Source organism: Musca domestica, unplaced genomic scaffold, assembly GCF_030504385.1.
Source record: "Musca domestica strain aabys unplaced genomic scaffold, Musca_domestica.polishedcontigs.V.1.1 1, whole genome shotgun sequence".
Classification (NCBI taxonomy): domain Eukaryota; kingdom Metazoa; phylum Arthropoda; class Insecta; order Diptera; family Muscidae; genus Musca; species Musca domestica.
Window position 1 is genome coordinate 6,224,078 of NW_026712114.1, and position 19,199 is coordinate 6,243,276.

Consider the following 19,199-nt stretch of genomic DNA (forward strand, 5'->3'; position numbering starts at 1 on the left):
CACTCACACAGAAGTTATGTTAACAAAAATTTAGTTAAATATTAAACAAATTCGTATATATATAACATTTTATTCGTGTTTTTTCAGTTTTTATAAATTTTATTCCCTTCTGTATGTCGGAGAGAATAAAATTGTTCAAATTTGCGATCAATACTTACAGGTACAAGTAGTTTTTGCACTTCGGCAACGGCCTGGGCCAGCTTGATTTTGGCACGATTTTCTGTATCTTCGACGGTGATGAGGACATGCAGTTCATCGGATAAATGTTCCCAATTGGGTTTGCCTCTGTTGGCATCTTCCTGTAAGGGGGGAAAACAAGAACAAAAAGAGAAATGTAAGTAAAGGAGGCAAAACAAAAAATGTATAAATAATAAACAATAATAAAAAAACTCCACTAGTTTGTAAAATTTAAAGACATTTCTGACTGAAATAGTTGATTAAAACAAAAAATTAAAAAATAATAAAAACTGGAAATATTTAATGGATTTCAAATTTACATTAATACATTGCCTACTTTTAGGGTTGTTCTTTCTTATTTTTCTTATCTAAATTTAAATTAATTTTTGATTTTAAAATTTAAAAAAAAAGTGAAAGAGGTGAACAAAATTTAATCTTTTTTTGCTGCATACTTCTAGGTATTGCGTTATTTACAGGCAATTCCTGGAAGTATGCAGCAAAATATTTCAGGTTTTGTTCACCCAAATAGATTTTATACCCTCCACCATAGTATGGAGGTTCATTCTGTTGGTAACACCTCGAAATATACATTTTAGACCCCACAAAGTATATTCTTGAGCAGCATAAAATTCTATGTCGATTTAGCGATGTCCGTCTGTCTATTCACCTATCCGTCTGTGGAAATTCCTCTAGTTTCCAAACGAAATGAATTAGGTTGATAAAATTTTACTCAAATGTGTATTACGTCTGCAGGACTTTTGTTATTGAAAATGGGCCATGTAGGACCACGCTTTCTTATAGCCTCAATATAAAGGTACCTCCCGCTATTGGGTATTTTGATGATTTTAGCTACATTATTCACCAGAATTGTTTCAAATTTGGTATTTGAAGTTCATAATGGATACTACAGCCTAGGACAGAAAATTGTCTGTGCAGGTCCACGTTTTCGTGTAGCCCCCATATGACAGTACCTCACGATATTCGATATTTTGATGATTTTAGCAACATTATTTACCGGAACTATTTCAAATTTGGTATTTGAAGTTCGTGATAGATACTACGGGCTACGACAGAAAATTGTCTTTGCAGGTCCACGTCTTCGTATAGCCCCCATGTAACTGCACTTCCCGAAATTGGGTATTTTGGTGATTTAAGTGACATTATTCACCAGAATTGTTTCAAATTTGGTATGTAAAGTTCGTAATGGATACTCCGGCCTATGACAGAAAATGGTATGTGCCGGTCCACCTCTTCGTATAGCCCCCAAATAACGGTACCTCCTGATATTGGGTATTTTGATGATTTTAGCTACAGTATTCACCGGAATTGTTTCAAATGTGGCATTTGAAGTTCGTAATGGATACTACAGCCTAAGACGGAAAATTGTCTGTGCAGGTCCACATCTTCGTATAGAAATTTTATTATTTATTTATTTATTTTTTATTTATTTATTATTATTTTTTTTTTTTTTTGAACATTTTTAAATTTTTTCCGAATGGTGGAGGCTATTCAAAGTTCGGTCCGGCCGATATTACATCTTCTTTAATGGTTTTTAAAAAATTTTGCGTCCAAAAAAGCGATCATTTTGATATAACTCCCAAACCATTTTAAATACCCCCATGATCATTTGTTGAATGGTTATTTGCATTAGCTTTCAAATGATAGCTATATTGTCGATATCGGTTTAGTAGATCCGGATCTAACACTGGTCGGTCTTGGACCCGGACTTCAAGTTGAAATACCGGAGTATCCGGGTCATTCCCCCAAGAAAAAAATACTCTCCCGGAATTAGGATACAAATACCCACTTCTAGAAATTTCCAAAAAAAATCGTGGATCTTTTTTAACTGGAGTTGTACCCTAAATATGAACCGATTCTCACCAATTTCACTAGGGTTCGTCCTCCAGCCAAACACATGATTTGTGGAAAATTTCTTCTAAATGGAACAATAAATGCGACCTGTACATAGTTTACAATAATAAATGGACAGACAAGCGGACATTCGAAAATCGACTCAGAATGTGATTCTATAAAGGTCCTCCAAAGGATTTAACTCGCCTTTTTTTTCTCCATGTTACAAAAACCCCAATATCCTGACCACAGTTGTGGTGATGGGTATAAAAATGATTGAAAATTAAAAATACAAAAAAATGGAATCTGTCGAATTTTGATCACCCCCGACATTGGCTGATTGATAAATGTAAATTTGAAATCCATGGAATATTTCTAGTTTTTAATTTTGCTTATTTTTAATTTAATTGTTATTCCAATGTTGAAAATTTATTACATTTTCATGAATCTTTTCGAAAATCCCAAAACTTCCTTGGAGGACATCCAAAAGTATGCTTGAAAAGATACACATATATAGAGAAGAATAATTTAAAAATGTATTTCGAAAAAATTAAATTTTAAGAGGTCTTAATTTAAAATTGTACTAATTTATATAATTCTTGGCTTTTCTCCCAAAAATAGGGAAAAACAAAGTAATAATTTTCCCCAATTTTCGCCAACAACAAGTTCATAAAATATCTGCACCTTTGTGGTTTGCGAGGCAAAAATTCAAATACCTGCCGAGTTGAATTTTCTTTTGGGAGAAATTTACTTTTATTACCCCAGGCAGGCAGTAGACATGGGGGGCGGAAAACAAAGAAATAAAAATCTATTCATAAAAATTGTTTGGATGCTGTAGTTTTTGGGGTTTTCGGTCCAACCACGGCCATGTTGACAACACCAACACTGAATATTATTTTTATTGTTCCGAATTTTTCTGTCTCGAGAGACAACACAATTTTTTTTGGGTAAATTGCTTTTGTATGGCTTCTGATAGATTTTGTTGTTTTTTTGGATAAGTAGGGGGTGGTGGGTTGGTGGCGTGTATGACACTTTTATTTTTTCTGAGCTGATAGATAGACAGGCAGCCAGGGAATTTTTGACATTATTTTTACAAGAAGCAACGAAAATAAAAACAATAAATAAGAAGAAGCAGAAAAGGAAGAAAAGTGCAAAAAACGACAGACAGACAGACAGACAGAGAGACTTGTTGTTTTGTGAATTGTCAGCAAAATTTGGGAATTGGGAACATTCATTTTGGTTATTTTTGAAATCATATTTAGGTGGGTGGGTGATTGGATGAATGTAAATGAGAAGGGGTGGAGGAAAAGTTGGGAGGGAGGTGAGTATAAGGAAATTGAAAATATTTTTAAATTTCCGACAAATAATATAATCTTATAGAATTCATGGAAAGGGGTTACGGAATTTGAATTTTAATAAATCGAAATTTTCAATTTTACTGTCATCGAATTTTGCTCGGATTTTTTTTATGTCAAACGAAGACTAGAGAGCGACTTGTGGCTTCGGGCTTTATCAATTTTTCAGCAGCGGGTAATAATCGCAATACCTTAAAATTGACTTTAGGTTGTTCAGAAAAAGTCGAAAATCGATTTTGAAGAAATTGAAGAAAATGTTGACTTTATTTTCGGAAAGGAAATTTTAAAAGCCGAACCTGGATCTGTGCGGATAATGGTTTATTAAAAGAAACAAGCCTAAGTTAAATCTAAATCAACAAATCTTCAATCAACTTAGAGTCGAAAATCGACTTTTAGATATACGAAAAAAAATTGAAATACTTTAAAGAAAAATTTGATTGTCAATAAAATTTGAATTGAAAAATTTTTTTTTTCGTATTTAAATGAAATATAAAAGCCGAAAAACGGAATCGAAATATGATTTCGCATAGAATTGGATATAAATGTTCGAATTTCTTGTAATTTTGCGCATATCAATATTTGTATCTCTATTAGATGAAGTATGAAAATGGAATACTTCGGTCGATTATACAGGGTGAGATAAAAAAAAATCAGCAACAAAGTCAAAAGCCCTAATTTTTACTTTTTTTTAATTTAATTAAATGAAAGCAATGAAAAATGTCGGAAATAGCATCAAATTTTAGAATAAGTTTCGATTTGTTCGAATTGGTCACCATTGGCACGAATTATGGCCTTCAAACGGCCAATGAAACCGTCACACGCTGCCCGAATGTTGCTCTGCGGTATTTTGACCCATTCCCGGCGAAGCGCTTGCTTGAGGTGAGCGAGCGACATTTTTGTATTTTTTTAGTGCCAACCTTGCTTTCCAAAATACTTCGGGGACACAATAGTCCAACTAGGATTGGTATCCGGAGATTTTGGTGGCCATTGTGCGCTGTAAATGAAACGAGGAACTTTATTTTATAACCATTTTTGGGTGGAGCGTGCTGTATGTATCCTGTTGGAATGTCCAAGGTCTGCGGCCAAAATGTTTGCGTGCCCAAGGCTCTAATATACCCTCCAGAATATTTTCGCGATAATATTCGGCATTTATTCTGATATCACGGTAGATTAATACGAGCGTAGAACGACAATCGGCTGTTATGACGGCCCACTCCATCACACCACACCATGGCCGGCGCTTGTGTTCTGGTGGCCAACCGAAGGTGCACATTTTAAGCTGACCTCTTTGGCGAGCAAAACACGATAATTTTGTTTGTTTACAAACTGCTGGACAACGAATGTTTTCTCATCGGAGACGGAGAAAACCAAATTCGACAGTTCATCACTTTCGGCCAAACGAAGCAATTCTTTAGCTCTTTTGAGTCTATTTTCTTTCCGATGCGGTGAAAGTTTTTGCACTTTTTGGAATTTCAATGGCTTTACCCCGAGCTCATTTTTCTATATTTGCCGAATGGAATATTGCGATATGATCAGCTCACGAGCCATTTTTCGGCCACGGCGACGAGGGTTTCGATCAAGTCGCTTCTTGACTTTTTCAACTATTTCTTCAGTTTTCAATATTTGTCGAATGGAATATTGCGATATGTTCAGCTCACGAGCTATTTTTCGGCCACTGCAACGCGGGTTTCGATTATGCCGCTTCTTTACTTTTCGAACCATTTCTGATGATGTTTTCTTCCGTCCACTTCCTTGACGTCGGGCTAGGCTACCAGAATCACGATAACGAGCGATGGTACGAGATACAAAAGATTTATTTACATTTAAATGCTGGAGTGCTCTAACGATAGCCACTTATGGCTTTCCAGCCAAATATAAAAAAATCACACTATCACGCTTGAATCCCTTCACGAATAACTTTTTTTCGGGAAAATTCTCACCAAAATGCTTTTGTGCGCTTGCAAGCAACAATAATGAGCTGTCTGGAATAATTTTAACAGCTGTCGGACGAGTGGCTTAGAAATGACAGCGGTCTGAATTTTGTTGCAGTTTTTTTTTTCATCTCACCCTGTATAGAAAGGATTTTAGTGTGCCAAAAGTGAGGTGTACTTTTAGATAAGGTAAAGAAAGGTCTTCTACAGATAGATATCTCCAAGGGTGGAATTTCTCTAGGCGTATCTATAGGTTAAAGATTTCCTACTAGGCTTCGTTAGATAAGAGGAATCATATAAGTCTTCTGAGATCGATAATGGATCTTTTTTTTATAATTCTTCTACAGAGAGAGTACTTCATATAGGCCTTCTATCAAAAGCAGAGCGTCATATGAGAATATCTCTTGTGAGTCTTCTATAACCGGAAATCTTTAAATGGACTTCTGTAGGTATATAAGAAAATTCATCTACAGATATATATCTCCAAATGTGGAATTTCCCTAGGTGTATCTATAGATTAAAGATGTCCTACTGGGCTTCGTTACAGAAAACGAATCATATAAGTCCGCTGAGATCTATAGTGGGTCTTTTTTATAGTTCTTTTACAGAGAGGATACTTCTTATAGGTCTTCTATCAAATGTAGAGCAACATAAGAGAATATCTCCTCTGTGTCTTTTATAACCGGAAATATTTTAATGGACTTTTGCAGGTATCTATAGGTATTGATGAAATACTTTCCATGGGGTTTATGTAGATCAAAGCCCTTTTCTAGACCATTAGCACATAGATAGGCTCTCTTCTAAAGGTTTGATATAAGACCTTATTTGGAAATAAAGCCCGGGTTTTTATTAAAAGAAAGTCTTCTTAAGGTATTCTAAAGATGGAAGATCATTTGATGGCCTACTCTAGGGTTTCCTCTATATAACGAAGGCTTATCTTTGCTCATCTGTATGTAAAAGTCTCCAAAATCTACCTTTGCATATTTTCGAACTTCTGAAAGACCTGTAGAAGACCTTTAATCTCTTCAATAAAAAAAATTGTTAAATTTCATGCCTTCATTTCACACACACACACACATGTACTTGAATATATGCCTAGAGTTTATAAAATTTTTCCATGTTCATTAAAAATGCGTAGCTCCGGTATAACAACATGTCCGGCGGGTGGTGGCGATGATGGGCATGGGACAAAGTATTGACACATTTTTCTTGTGCGTTTGCCAATAACTTTTACTTGATTTCTTTTTTTCAATATTTTTTTTTGTTTCTTGCCTCCACGCACACCCTGCGTTTGCTTCTTGTCAACAATAATGTTGATGATGTTGTTGCTGCCGGTGCGCTGGGAATGCAAGTGGCAAGAAGAAGAATTACAAGAAATGAACTTAAAAATGCATAAAAACCATATCGAAAGACCCCCTCCCCCACTCTCTCTCTCTCTCTCTCGCTACGTCATGCACAGATGTTATTGTTAAACAATTCCATGTTTTACAACAACAACGACGATGACTTGAAAACAAACAACAATTGGAACTTACGGTTATGGCTAGCGATTTCCCCAAAGACGTTGCCGGCAGATACCCCCCAACCCTCCATACATTTTCCTCCTCCACACCAAACATATCAATGCCAGCCTTAGCTGTGACTTGGCTCGCTCGAAAGGTGTGAGCCACCGACCAGCAACATTTGATTTTGCCTCAAAACAAACAAATACGAAACACAAGAAGAAGAAGCAGAAGAAGACAAAGTGAAGAAGGCAAAGAAAAACTACAGTTTTGAAAATGTATGTTGAACGTGAAACACTACGAAAAAGGAAATGCAAAGAGAACTATGTTTGAAACGGATGTACGAACCTCTAGCTGCTACCAACCAACCTACCTCATACCAGCAAAAACGGCCGCCATCAGAGCATTTGATTTTCTTTTATTGCCAGCTATCCGTCTATCTGGCTGTTTGTCTGTCGGTCTGTCAGTGAGTCCAATTGCTTTACCGTTATATCGAACAAAAACAACAAAAAGTTCGAAACATATGCTCAGTCACAAATAGCTCTTGTATTTATGCATGTAAAATAAAAATGTTGTCAAGATTGATGTTTACAAATACATATTTTTTCATGCAACTGCCTTACCTACGTAATACGAGGGTGGTATAATAAGTTTGAGCTTAGTACAGGAAAAGGGAAATTAAAGGTATTTTCTAGATGGGAAAGGCATAACAAGTTACTAACAAACCTTCTAAAGTGTTCTATGAATACAAGATCTTCGAAAAATGTTCTTTGGGTAGAGCACCTTCCTGAGGTCTAATTTACACCAAAGACCTTAGGCCAAACACCTTCCAGAGGCCGTATAAAGAGACAAAATTCTCATAAAGTCAATAAAAATATACACAAATTGTGAGGACCTATTGAAGATTAATAGACAGGATTACATTTAGGTCTTAAAATAATACAGGTTTTTTTATTACAAAAAAAAAAAAAAAAAAAAAAAAAAAAAAAAAAAAAAAAAAAAAGTCCTAAAGTCGGGCGAGGTCGACTTTATGATACCCTACACCACTTTGCTAATTTAGTAGAGCTCCGCATAACAATAAAAAGTTTTTATGGGAGAATTCAATGATACACGCTATGATTATAATTATTATTTAAAGTTCAAAGGACTAAATATTCCGATTCGGACTTGTATTTGCACATTTAATTTGAAATCAGATAAAGGGAGCTATATCCAAATCTGAACCGATCTTGATAAAATTTGGCAAAGATATTTCTGAGTTGTATTTGATATTTTCCCCTGAATATCGTTGTTACGGAGTGCATATTACGACTGTGGATAACAAATATAACAAATCGGATGAATAATATATATGGAAGCTATAGCTATATCTGAACCGATCTTCACCAAATTTGACATACTAGCTTCTAGACTCAATTCGGTTGTAAATGCCAAATTTCATCCCATTTGGGCAAATATTAGACGTTTCGTGCACAATAAAAGGTAAATCGGACGAAGTTATATATGGGAGCTATATCCAAATCTGAACCGATCTCGATAAAATTTAGCAAAGATATTTCTGAGCTGTATTTGATATATTTCCCTGAATATCGTTGTTACGGAGTGCATATTACGGTTGTGGGTAACAAATATAACAAATCGGATGAATAATATATATGGAAGCTATAGCTATATCTGAACCGATCTTCACCAACATACTAGCTTCTAGACTCAATTCGGTCGTAAGTGCCAAATTTCATCCCATTTGGGTAAATATTAGACGTTTGGTGCACAATAAAAGGTAAATCGGACGAAGTTATATATGGGAGATATATCCAAATCCGAAGCGATCTCGATAAAATTTTGCAAAGGTATTTTTTTGAGCTGTGTTTGATATATTTTCCCAAATATTGTTGTTACAGAGTGCATATTAAGGCTGCGGAGGACAAAATTAACAAATCGGATGAACAATATACATGAGAGCTATAGCTATATCTGAACCGATTTCGATCAAATTTGGCATACTTATTTTCAGGCCTAATTTGGTTATATGTGCAAAATTCCTTATTATTCGGGCTGATATTACACGTTTGGTGCACAATAAAAGGCAAATCGGACGAAGATATATATGGGAGCTATATTTAAATTTTGACCGATTATCTCCAATTTCAACAGGGTTCGTCCTTGGCCCAAACAAATGATCTGTGCAAAATTTCATCTGGATCGGGCAATAAATGCGAACTGTAAGTTGTTTACAAAAGTGGAACATGGACAGACGGACGGACGGACATGCATAAATCGAGTCAGAATGTGTCTCTATGCAGATCATCAAAAGGAACTATGAGTCTATCTCGTTTCCTTTTGCCTGTTACAGACATAATACCCTGACCTGGTATAAAAATAAATAAATGAAGGCAAAAACGTTGATTTAAAAAATCAACGGAATTGTTTCATATGACGTATTTGAAGTTCGAAATGGATACTACAGCCTAAGACAGAAAATTGTCTATGCAGGTCCTCGTCTTCGTATAGGCCCCATATATCAATACCTCCCTATATTCGGTATTTTGATGATTTTAACGTCATTATTTACCGGAATTGTTTGAAATTGCGTATTTAGAGTTCGTAATGGATACTACAGCCTAAGACAGAAAATTGTCTATGCAGGTCCAGGACTTCGTATAGGCCCCATATATCAATACCTCCCCATATTCGGTATTTTGGAACAATACTCAGCGACATTGTTTGATATGTCGTATTTGAAGTTCATAATGGATGCTACAGCCTATGACAGAAAATTGTCTATGCTGGTCCAAGTCTTCGCACAGCTCCGATATAAAGGGTACCTCCCTATATACGATATTTTGATGATTTTAGCTAATTTATTCACCGTTTATTTCAAGTTTCGAATTTGAGCCAATGCCTATGTAGGTCGTCCACGTCGTATAGACCCCAAAATAACGGCTATGTTCGGTATTTTTAAAATTTTAACAGAATTTTTAAGGATTTTGTTTTTTGAAATTCGTTTCCAAGTTCGTTTCAAATGGTGGAGGGTATTCAAAGTTCGGCCAGGCCGCACTTACTGTTTCTTAACTTGTTTTATTTTTTTAAGGATATGTTCTGGAGTACTATCAGACCAAGAAACGTACATTTCTAAAGGATATTTTCTGAAGGACTATCAGACTAGGGAACGTGGATTTTTAAAGGATATTCCCTGAAGGACTATTAGACCAAGAAACGTGGAATTTTTAAGGGATAATTTCTGAAGGACTATCAGACCGAGAAACGTGGATTTTTTAAAGGATATTTTCTGAAGGACTAATGTGGATTTTTAAGGACTATAAACGTGAATATTAAAAGGATATGTTCTGAAGGACTATCGGACCGAGAAACGTGGATTTTTAAAGGATATTTTCTTAAGGACTAATGTGAATTTTTAAGGACTATAAACGTGAATATTAAAAGGATATGTTCTGAAGGACTATCAGACCGAGAAACGTGGATTTTTTAAAGGATATTTTCTGAAGGACTACTGTGGATTTTTAAAGACTATAAACGTGAATATTAAAAGGATATGTTCTGAAGGACTATCAGACCGAGAAACGTGGATTTTTTAAAGGATATTTTCTGAAGGACTAATGTGGATTTTTAAGGACTATAAACGTGAATATTAAAAGGATATGTTCTGAAGGACTATCGGACCGAGAAACGTGGATTTTTAAAGGATATTTTCTTAAGGACTAATGTGAATTTTTAAGGACTATAAACGTGAATATTAAAAGGATATGTTCTGAAGGACTATCAGACCGAGAAACGTGGATTTTTTAAAGGATATTTTCTGAAGGACTACTGTGGATTTTTAAAGACTATAAACGTGAATATTAAAAGGATATGTTCTGAAGGACTATCAGACCAAGAAACATGGAATTTTTAAGGGATATTTTCTGAAGGACTATCAGACCAAGAAACGTGGAATTTTTAAGGGATATTTTCTGAAGGACTATCAGAACGAGAAACGTGAATTTGTTAAAGGATATTTTCTAAAGGACTAATGTGGATTTTTAAGGACTATAAACGTGAATATTAAAAGGGTATGTTCTGAAGGACTATCAGACCGAGAAACGTGGATTTTTTAAAGGATATTTTCTGAAGGACTAATGTGGATTTTTAAGGACTATAACCGCGGATATTAAAAGGATATGTTCTGAAGGACTATCAGACCGAGAAACGTGGAATTTTTAAAGGATATTTTCTGAGGGACCAATGTGGATTTTTAAGGACTATAAACGTAAATATTAAAAGGATATGTTCTGAAGGACTATCAGACCGAGAAACGTGGATTTTTTAAAGGATATTTTCTGAGGGACTAATGTGGATTTTTAAGGACTATAAACGTAAATATTAAAAGGATATGTTCTGAAGGACTATCAGACCGAGAAACGTGGATTTTTTAAAGGATATTTTCTGAAGGACTAATGTGGATTTTTAAGGACTACAACCGCGGATATTAAAAGGATATGTTCTGAAGTACTATTAGACCAAGAAACGTATATTTCTAAAGGATATTTTCTGAAGGACTATCAGACTAGGAAACGTGGATTTTTTAAAGGATATTCCCTGAAGGACTATCAGACCAAGAAACGTGGAATTTTTAAGGGATATTTTCTGAAGGACTATCAGACCGAGAAACGTGGATTTTTTAAAGGATATTTTCTGAAGGACTAATGTGGATTTTTAAGGACTATAAACGTGAATATTAAAAGGATGTTTTCAAAAGACTATCAGAGGATTTTTAAAGGATATTTTTCAAAGGACTATCAGAGTTGTAAACGTGGATTTTTAAAGGGTATTTTCTGAAGGATTTTAAGGGATATTTTCTAAAGGACTATCGGAGATATAATCGTTGATTTTTCAAGGATATTTTTCAAAGGACTATCAGAGTTGTAAACGTGGATTTTTAAAGGGTATTTTCTGAAGGATTTTAAGGGATATTTTCTAAAGGACTATCGGAGATATAATCGTTGATTTTTCAAGGATATTTTTCAAAGGACTATCAGAGTTGTAAACGTGGATTTTTAAAGGGTATTTTCTGAAGGATTTCAAGGGATATTTTCTAAAGGACTATCGGAGATATAATCGTTGGGTTTTCAAGGATATTTTCTGAAGCAATATCAGGCCATGAAACGTGTTTTTTCCGAAAGAGTTATAAACGTGGATTTTAAGGAAATTTTTTTAAAGGGCCAATATGGATTTAAAAAAAATATTTTTTTAAGGACCATTCGACAAACAATCTAAGATTTTTTAAGAATATTTCCAAGGACAATCGTTGATTTTTAATCCAGACAATTTTGGATGACAATCTTTAAGGATATTTTTAAAGGACCAAAAGACCAACTATGGTTGATTTTTAAATAATGTCTCTTCAGGAACCAATAAACGTGGATTTTTAAGAATTTGTTTTCTTCAAGGACTCACAAATTTAGATTTTGAGGAATATTTTTTTTAAGGACCAAGAAACCATCAAAAAATCTCCCTAATTTTGTTAATGAGAGTTTTTCGCCCTTAGAACTTTTAAAAATTAAAAAATAACTTTCATTTGTTTTCGGTGATATAAAATTCCATCTGATCATAAAATAAGTATATTTATTTAGATGTGTGTGTGTGTACCTTAAATATCTTTAATATAACTTCTATTAAAGGGAATCCTTCTCCCCCTGGAAAACTTGCTTGGCATTCAATATTAAAAAAAATACATCAATCAATCAAAAATTTCGTTTGCCATGATTCTGATGAGAGAAATGATAATTTTCAAAATCACTCAATCATATCACCACTCACAAGAAAGCCAAAAAAAATTGAAATGATATGGAAATGTAAATATTTTTGTTGACATTTGATTTCCCGTTCTCTGGCTGAAAACAGCAATAAAATATATAGAAAACAAGTGTTGGAAAAATATTGAAAATAATTTTTGAAAATTTGCCGGTGAATCACGATTGTGATGATGATGATTCTTCAGTTAAGCCATAAGCCATTTTTTTTCTGGCCACCCATAAAAATAGTAAAATTATTTGCCAAAAATGAGAGCGGGGGAAATTGAAATGAAAAGGAAATAAAGTGATTTTGGTGATTGGCTGTAAAAACACACATACACACGCACATATATTTCATATATTTTTATACGAGCAGTGGCAACAGTCATCTACAAACACAATTATTAAATATGAAAAATACATTTTATTTAATTTTGTTTTTGTGGCCTCTTAAAGATTTTAATTAAATGAAAAAAAAAAAAATGAAAAAAAAAGAAAAATGAATAAGAATCTCAAACTGTCCGAAATATGGCAAAACACATTCATTTATGTGCCAACGCCCGGCATCAAAATCATCATCAACACCAGTAGCAGTAGCAGCAGCAGCTGCGGCGGCAGAGGCAGTGGCAGCGGCAGAGTAGTGCTGCAGAATTTCATTTCACCCACTCACATCAAATAAAATTGGGTTGTTTGGATTTAAAGTTTGTCATCCTCATCATCAGCACCAAAACAACATCGTCAACATGCCAGCCAAGAAAACAGAAAATACAAAACAGTAAAGAAAGTCCTAAAGTCAGGCGGGGTCGACTTTATGATACCCTACAGCACTTTGCTAATTTAGTGGAGCTTCACATAACAATTAAAAGTTTTTATGGGAGAATTCAATCATACATGCTATGAAAGGACTAAATATGGCGATTCGGACTTGTATTGCCCATTTTTTTTTTCAAATTTAATTTGAAATCAGATAAAGATATATATGGGAGCTATATCCAAATCTGAACCGATCTTGATAAAATTTGGCAATGATATTTCTGAGCTGTATTTCATATATTTCCCCAAGTATTGTTGTCACAGAGTGCATATTACGGCTGCGGAGGACAAAAAAAAAAACAAATCGGATGAACAATATATATGGGAGCTATAGCTATATCTGAATCGATCTTCATCAAATTTGGCATACTTATTTTCAGGCCTAATTTGGTTGTATGTGCAAAATTCCATACTATTCGGGCTGATATTACACGTTTGGTGCACAATAAAAAGCAAATCGGACGAAGATATATGTGGGAGCTATATCTAATTTTTGACCGATTATCTCCAATTTCAATAGGGTTCGTCCTTGGGCCAAACAAATGATTTGCGTAAAATTTCATCTGGATCGGGTAATAAATGCGAACTGTACTTTGTTTACAAAAATACATGAACAGACGGACGGACGGATGGACATGCATAAATCGACTCAGAATGTGATTCTATGCAGATCATCAAAAGGATCTATCTGGGTCTATCTCGTTTCCTTTGGGCTATTACAAACAAATGCCCATTGACATAATACCCTGAACACCTTGTGGTGTAGGGTATAAAATACTCACTGCCTGCCTGCCTGCCTCGTGACAACGGACTAACTGCCACACCGCACTTTCTTGTTTTGATGCCATCCATGCCGGACGTTCGTTCCTCCATCTATTTTAGCTTTGCCCTGCTCTAGGAATTGTTTCAAAATTGCGTGGCAATTTCAGTTTTGTTTCTTCTGCTCAGATTTTTTATTTAATTTTAAACTCGAAACATAAAAAATAATGGAACATTTACCACAATGTCCGCAATGTGTGTCTGTGTATGTGAGGACGGTTTTCCCAACTCACACACACACACATACACCCAAATGTGCAACAGTTTTTTTTCGCTCTCTATGAGATTATGTGAAACAATGTTTCATATTTTCATTTTCGCACAGATAAAGAATTTTCCACTGGCTGCTATTTTTTTTTTTCGTATTTTTACAACTACCCCCCAGAACATTGCATTGCTCCGAACACAACAATATGACCTTAATGAAAAATTCTGCTGGAAAATGGTTATTGTTGGAGCAAATGAAAATCGCATGAAAAAATTCAAAATGTTATGGCCATAATAGCTAACATGAAATTCCATTTATTTTTCATATAAACAAACCACAAAGGGTTTAAAGCACGGCGGGAGCTGGAACTTTTTGCAACTCGAAAATTCCAAAGGAAAACAATGAAAAATAAATCATTCAGAGCTCGTTCAGAGCAAAATGATCTTTAAGGTCTGTAGGCAGAGGTACTCTGCAAACCCTTTTGGAGACACAAGCCATCTGCAGGTCTATTAGGGACAGAAAACCTTCCTGTTCTTCTAGAGACAATAGTAAGGTTAATAAGGTTTTTTAAAGGCAGCAAACTTCCATCAGGTGTTCTAGAGATAGAAGACCTTCTGTAGGTCTACCAGAGGCAGAAGACCTTCTACACGCCTTCCCAAGAAAAAAGACCTTGTGAGGTCCTCTAAAGACAGAAGAGGGTCTACGGGTCTCCTGGAAAATGAAGATCTTCTGCAAATTCTCTGAAGATAAAAAACAAAGATGTTCAGAAGTTCTGTTAAAGTCAGAAGACTTTTGCAGGTCTGATATTGACAGAAGATCTTCTAGAGGTCTCACAGACACAACAGATATTCGGTAGGTCTTCCCAAGCAAAAAGGCCTGCAGGTCTTCCAAAGACAGAAGACATTCTTCAGATTTTCTAGCCATAGAAGACCCTCTTTAGATAGCTACAGATCTTTGACCGATAGGATTTCTTCTTTAAGTCTTCCAGCGATATAATATTTTCTTCAGGTGTTCTAACGGCAGAAGACTTTCAAGAAAAATAAAACACCTTCCGCAGGACAGATATTTTAGGGATAGATAGAAGATACTTTAAGTCTTCCAGCGATAGAAGAAGACCTTCGTCAGACGTTTTAGCGATAGAGTATCTTCTTTAAGTCTTCCAGCTATGAAATATTTTCTTCAGGTGTCCTAAAGGCAGAAGACCTTCAAAAAAACCAAAAGACCTTCCCCAGGTCCTCAAAAAACAATAGACCTTCTGTTGATTTTTTAGAGATTGAAGACTTTCTTTAGATCGTCTACAGAGAAAATACCTTCCTCCGGTCATTTAGAGATGGAAGGCATTCTTTAGAATGAGACCTGAAGAAGGTCTTCTCCTCCTAGAAAACCTTCTGTTGATCTTCAAGAGACGGAAGACTTTCTTTAGGTCTACTAGAGAGATAGCAGGCCTTCTTCTGGTCCTCTAGAGATTCTATATGGTTTCTATAGTCAGAAAACCATAAAGTAAGAAACCATTACTTCTGGAGGTCCCCTAAAGACAGATAGCCAACAAATCTACTAAAGGTTTTCTGCAGATAGAAGATCTTCTGCAGGTATTTTAAAGGTAGAAGATCCCCTGAAGTGTTCTAGAAATAGAAGACTTTATGAGTTTTTTTTTTTGTAGAATACCTTTTCCAGTATTCCATTGACAGAAGACCATTTGGGCATCTTGTGGAGAGGATTTTCAAGGGGGCCTTCTTTTGGTCGATAGTCAGAAGACCATCTGGCTATCCCCTAAAGAAAGAAAGAATTATTTCTGGAGGTATCCTAAAGACAGATAGCCTACAAATCTTCTACATGTCTTCAGCAGATAGAAGATCTTCTGCAGGTATTTCAATGGTAGAAGATCCGCTGCAAGTTTTCTAGAAATATAAGACTATCTGCAGTTTTTTTTTGGCTGTAGACCTCCTTCAGTATTCCATAGACAAAAGTCGATTTGCGCATCATGTGGAGGGGATTTTCAAGAAACAGAAGATGTTCTGTATCTGTATCTACATCTACTCTCTCTCCATGGTCACCCCAAGGTTTAAGAGGTGCGGTGTAATAAATATCCTCTACAAAATGAATTTTGGACTTACCTTCTTTTTGTCTCTCATGGAGCCCTTGCCTCGGACCATGATTTTACAGCCAGTTTCTTGTTCCAATTGTTTGGCTGTCATGCCGCGAGGACCCAAAATTCGACCAACAAAGTTGAACTGCAATGAAGAGAAAACAAAAAATTAATACAACAAATTACAAGGAGTAGTAAAAACAAGCTATGTTTTACGGTTACAAAAAAAAAATACCAATAAAAAAATCATTAAAAAATCATTAAAAAAATTAATAATTTGATGTATGTCAAACATGTTTGAAGGTTTGACAAGAAAAGTAGGTTTAACAAAAATATATAAATTTTAATCCCAGTTTTTTTTTTTTTTTTTAATTTTTTCTCCTTCTCTTGTTAATCCCTGAAACATGTTCCTGTCACCATACTATCGTCGTCATCATCAGCATCAAAGGCCAAAACATTGTCAAATTAAGCTGTCAGCTATTATTGCTGCCGACAGTCAAACCATCAAAGTGAATTATCTTCAAAGTCAATATTTTTAGAAAAATTGGGAAAAAAAATAAATACTTTTTGCGAAGCTGCATTCAAATTTGCATTGAAGAGTTGCTGACTTAGTAAAAATCGAAAAAAATTGAAACAAAAATTGAAAAAGACATATACACATGTTGTATGTACGTTTGTATGTTTGGATGTCCATTAGTTTTGTCTAGTTAAATCCAATCAACTTGTTTGAACCCTAGAGGGCACGGGCACCAGAATGTGCCTTAATTTCCAAACACGCCACGCCATGCCACTCGCCATACTTTGTTGTGAGAAGCAGCAGCAACAGCAAACCCAAATAGGCGACAGCAAGCCAATTAAAAAAACCACACAGCCAAATAAAAAAATCTAACCACCCCCACATGAAAATGCCTTGTGAGGAAGCAGGAGGGGTTGGGTTGGGGGGTTATCCACACATTTGTTGCCATGATTTTATTAGTCATAGAAAAATGATTAAATTTTAATCAACTCTGATTACGCGGTCCATTTCATTTGTTAACATTTATTTAGACGACTGACTGACCGGTTGTCGGTCGATTGGTTGGTCCATGGGTCATGTATAACGTCATCCATCCATCCGTCTATCCAATGAGTTAGAATTGTTGTTGTTGAGACCTGGCCTGGAGTTAGACATGATTTTCAAATGCATTGATTATTAAATGCTGTTCATGTCCATGTCTTTAACCTTTTGATACCCCCCAAAAAAAACTAGACACGCAAATAATAATGATGATGGGGCGAAGACAGAGGCAGGGTTGGGGATATGGAGATGGAAATGGATGTGATCATCATAATTGTAATTGCCTGGCACCTAATGGCTGTGATTTCTTATAATGGCAAAGAAAATCGCATAGATGTCTGGTGTAAAAAATCATAAAAATAATCGGCGATTGGTCAAATACTTTAATGTGGGGTTAAAATGAAAATAAATATCAATTTTTTTTTACAAGCGGAATTTTAAATATTTTTTCAGTTATGAGAAAAAAAGCGGTCAAAGTGGATTATCTAATTTTGAATGCTCTATGTTTTGAATTTTACATCGATGTAAAAAATCATCATTTAAATCATGACCCAATTGGCAATCCTCCAAATCCTTAAAATTTGAGAATAAGGGAACCTGATCTATCTCCAAAATATAGAACAAGCTGTAGAAAGCTGTCAGTTCGGCCGAGCCGAACTTTTAATACCCTCCACCACCATTTGGAACGAATTTGGCAATTTTCAAAAAAAAAAAAAATAAAATCCGTTAAAAATTCTGCTAAAATCTTAAAAATACCGAATTTAACCATGGTATTAGGATCTATACGATGACGTAGACCTGCATAGGCAACTTTTGTCATAAGCCATTACAATATTCAAATGCGAAATTTGAAAAAAAGAATCGGTGAATAATGTAGTCAAAATCATCAAAATACCGAATATCGGAAGGTACCGCTATATGGGCGCTATACGAAGACAGACAATTTTCTGTCATAGGCTGTAATATCTATTACGAACTTCAAATACCAAATTTGAAACAATTCCTGCGAATAATGTCGCTAATATCCTAAAAATTCCGAATATCGGGAGGTACCGTTATATGGGGGCTATACGAAGGAGTGGACCTGAACGGACAATTTTCTGTCATAGGCTGAAATAGCCATTACAAACTTCAAATACTAAATTTGAAACAATTCCGGTAAATAATTCCGCTAATATCATCAAACTACCGAATATCGGCAGGTACCGTTATATGGGAGCTATACCAAAACGTGGACCTACATGGCTCATTTTCAATACCAAAAGTCCTGCAGACATAATATACATTTGAGTAAAATTTTATCAACCTACTTCATTTCGTTCGGAAGCTAGAGTGATTGCCACAGACGGAAATAACACCTCGAAATATACACTTTAGACCCCACAAAGTATATATATTTTTGATCAGCATAAAACTCTATGTCGATTTAGCGATTTCCGTCGATTTAGCAATATTACTGATAACAATGTGAGGAAATTTTAACCCTCAAGTGTGCCACCAAAGGGGTCTTTTTGGTCTTTTTTCTCAAAAAATAATCATAAAAACTCCCTTTAAACTGCATCGTAGCTAGTCAAAATATTCTAAAATATTAAAAATTATTTGTCATAA

The 19,199-nt window shown here is 35.1% G+C and overlaps 1 protein-coding gene across 6 annotated transcripts in view; it reads right to left on the minus strand.

Moving 5' to 3' along the window:
• The window catches only part of LOC101892226 (protein held out wings), a 174,863-nt gene that overhangs the window by 28,719 nt on the left and 126,945 nt on the right, over positions 1-19,199 (minus strand). For all 6 annotated transcript variants that reach the window (XM_059118270.1, XM_059118269.1, XM_059118265.1 and 3 more), the window contains exons 4-5: positions 16,563-16,679; positions 159-299 (exon numbers count right to left, since the gene is read on the minus strand). In XM_059118270.1, coding sequence (XP_058974253.1) covers positions 159-299; positions 16,563-16,679 — 258 coding nt within the window. The remainder of the gene's footprint in view (positions 1-158; positions 300-16,562; positions 16,680-19,199) is intronic.